Source organism: Microtus ochrogaster, unplaced genomic scaffold (assembly GCF_000317375.1).
Source record: "Microtus ochrogaster isolate Prairie Vole_2 unplaced genomic scaffold, MicOch1.0 UNK11, whole genome shotgun sequence".
Taxonomy (NCBI): Eukaryota; Metazoa; Chordata; class Mammalia; order Rodentia; family Cricetidae; genus Microtus; species Microtus ochrogaster.
The window spans coordinates 3777095-3780207 of NW_004949109.1; the positions used below are offsets into that span (position 1 = coordinate 3777095).

At 38.1% G+C, this 3113-nt stretch overlaps 1 protein-coding gene across 1 annotated transcript in view; it reads right to left on the bottom strand.

Moving 5' to 3' along the window:
• The window catches only part of Trappc13 (trafficking protein particle complex 13), a 45507-nt gene that overhangs the window by 18654 nt on the left and 23740 nt on the right, over positions 1-3113 (bottom strand). The window contains exons 5-6 of the mRNA XM_005366630.2: positions 2477-2549; positions 1963-2007 (exon numbers count right to left, since the gene is read on the bottom strand). Coding sequence (XP_005366687.1) covers positions 1963-2007; positions 2477-2549 — 118 coding nt within the window. The remainder of the gene's footprint in view (positions 1-1962; positions 2008-2476; positions 2550-3113) is intronic.

Consider the following 3113-nt stretch of genomic DNA (forward strand, 5'->3'; position numbering starts at 1 on the left):
CTGATGTACACTGTTTACCTGTACTGCATTCTCCTGATGTACATTGTTTACCTGTACTGCATTCTCCTGATGTGCATTCTTTACCTGCACTGCCATTCTCCATAGCTCAGGTGGCTGTATACGCCATCCCACACTGAGAACAGAGCATTATAAAGCTTGTCTTGAATTTACCTATGCTGGAATCTTTTCCTAGAGGAGGATCTTGGGTGATTAAAGTTACCATAAAGTTGTCATAGGTCATACTTCAGAAAAAGTTGGGATAGATCATCCCAGACAATTCAGCTTATTTTCTTCTTATTAGATTTCAGTCTATTGTACATTATGTAAATACATATTTAAAAGTAGGCTTAGTAAGTCCAATGTCAAATGACATCTCTTTCGTCAAAGGTATAGCTGGTAATAATTTGTCACTGCTATGTTCCTGAGTTCTTGTCAGTGTTTGGGACACCAGGAGTCACATGTATTGCAGTTATATTATGTTATGCACTCCCCTCCACCAGAGTAAGTTTCTTGAAGCTAGGGAAGATACTGCTTATATTATTTTGCTTCCACACCTGACACAAGGCTTTGAACTCAGCAGGTGACCAAGTGTCTCACTCTCAGTTACTGATTTCTGTATCTGTCTGCAACTTTCTTAGTTTAGAAAACCACAGCAAAATTTTTCATGAAACCAGTTTTTATTTAGGTGATTCATGTCAAGCATGATTAGAAACAGTATCAAAACATGTTTGACAAATACATGGTACAAGGACCATAGGAAAGTATTCCAAACCATCCATTCACAATGATGTGGTTTACTAACTACTTAAAATAGACAATTTGATTCATGCTATTGGCTGAACAGTATTTGCTTGTCCAACTTGTAATTTTGAGAAACTTTGAAACCATAGAGCTTTATTCCACTGTTTCTGTTTTGTTTTTGCACTGTGTTTTAGACTACTCCCACTTCTTTCTTATCCTGTTGTTATTTTATGTACTGGTCTATATCTTTTTGTTAATTACATGCATTTTTCCCTTTCCTCTAATAGGTATTTACATGTTAGATTCCTTTACTGTGACAACTAAACAATTAAAGCTATAACACACCCTTTATCCTGAGCAACAGTGTGACAGGATTGCAAATTCCTGATCACCACCTGTGTAAGTAAAAGAAGTAATCTTTACGACAAAATACAGCTGGAGTAATTCTCAATTTATCATAGAGATTCTGAGGGGTAAAAGGAATTTTCATAAAAAGATTCTTTTTTTCATGCCAGGGTCTCTATATGTCTCAGGGTGACCTGTAGCTCACTGTGCAGCACAGTTGGCCCAATTCCCTATCCACCTGCTTCAGCATCCCAGCCAAGTGATTACGGGCAAGTGCCACCACTCCTAGCTGACATCTCATTTTCTACAGCTCTGGAGGAAATAAAGAATTTTTTGGCAAAAATCTAAACAAAATCCTTTCTATTGGGGTCAGCCCTACTTAATTTTCCTCTGTGCTAAAGAACAAATCACCTCCTACTCTTCAAGTTATGTCTTTCTCAGTTTTGCCCAACGAGGCTCTCCCAGTAAGCTTTCAAGCCACTTTGCCACCTGGCTCTTCTTGGTGCACTGGGTGCCCAGGGAGGACTCGCTGCACTTGTCTTCAGTGGATAGTGAGTATAACATCCAAAGTCACTGCAAATACTCGGCAGATTGCTGGTATTTGAAAGAAATACCACCACCATTATGGAGGATTGAGGGCAGTTGTTTAACAAAAAGGGTGACTGTCCCAGAAAACCACGAGAGCGGAAGTCAGGACACGCTGGTTGTATGTAGGTTGAACCCAGAACAAGGGACACTTTAAGGCAATTCACTTGCTACTGGATTAGCTCCCTCCTACCAACAGTTTACTAAACCTGACAGGAAATGCAGCATCTCTGATTTTCAGTCACCATTTCAATGTTTAATTTGAAATCTTATTAAGTGCCCAACACTTACCTCTGCATTGTAAAATTTGGTTTTCACATCCAACGGTTTGAGGACCTGGTCAAAACAAAGAACACAGTCAGGAAACTCAGACTCAACAGTGCTTATTTTAAAATATAGGCTTTAGTGACCCAAAGCCATGTCTAATTGTTAAAGACTTTTCTTTATTGTATATGCAATATTCCTGTAAAAGAATCAGTAATTTTTCATTTAAATAATTCTTTGGACATTCAATGCTATTTTCAATCATCTTATTTAGGCTTTATATTCATTTTATCTCTTTATATTTTTGTGTTTTGTCTCATAAATAAAAAGAGATTTTACTTTGAAACAGAATGCCTCATTTTATTATAAAAGCATTACACTGGTGATAACGTTTGAACTTAGTCTGATTTTTGAACCAGTTTATACATGAACTAAGAAGGGAGCTATTTAATTAAAACTTGTTCCCCAGAGGGGGAATAATCACACTCCCAGAAAAACAAAAGGCATTTGAAAACAACTTTATCTCTGCCATATTCAATACCTGAAATTTGAAGAATTTTCTGAAGTACATTTTTTCTCCACCCTGAGTTGTATAACTCACAGCACACACCAAGCTGAAACAGAAAGATGTCTTAATAGTCTGAAATCATTTTCCTTCTTACTTGTTTTGTTTTTCAAGACAAGGTTTCTCTGTGTAGCCTTGAGTATCTTAGAACTCTCTTTGTAGACCAGGCTGGCCTCAAATCCACAGAGATCCACCTGCTTCTGCCTCCTAAGTGCTAGGATTTAAAGGTGTGTGCCACTGCTCAGCTTCCACCTCTCACTTCTTAATAAATTTAAAATACTTTAATTCTACTTACAAATGTAAAAAAGATTATGTGGACAATGTGAAACTGAATCTAAATAAGATTACAGCAGGAAAAAACATATATGGATAAAGACACATGAACAAGAAAATACTGTCCAAGAAAATGAGATCTGAGGGCTGGAGATGACTGAGGGCTTAAAAGGGCTTCCTGTGCTGGCAGAGGACATGGGTTTTGACTCTCCACTCACAGGGCTGCTCAGAACAGCCTGCTAAACTCCACTTCCAGGGGATCTACACCCTCTTCTGGCCTCCACTGGCTCCTGCACACACCTGATATACTAACTATATTTACACAGTCTCACACACAGAC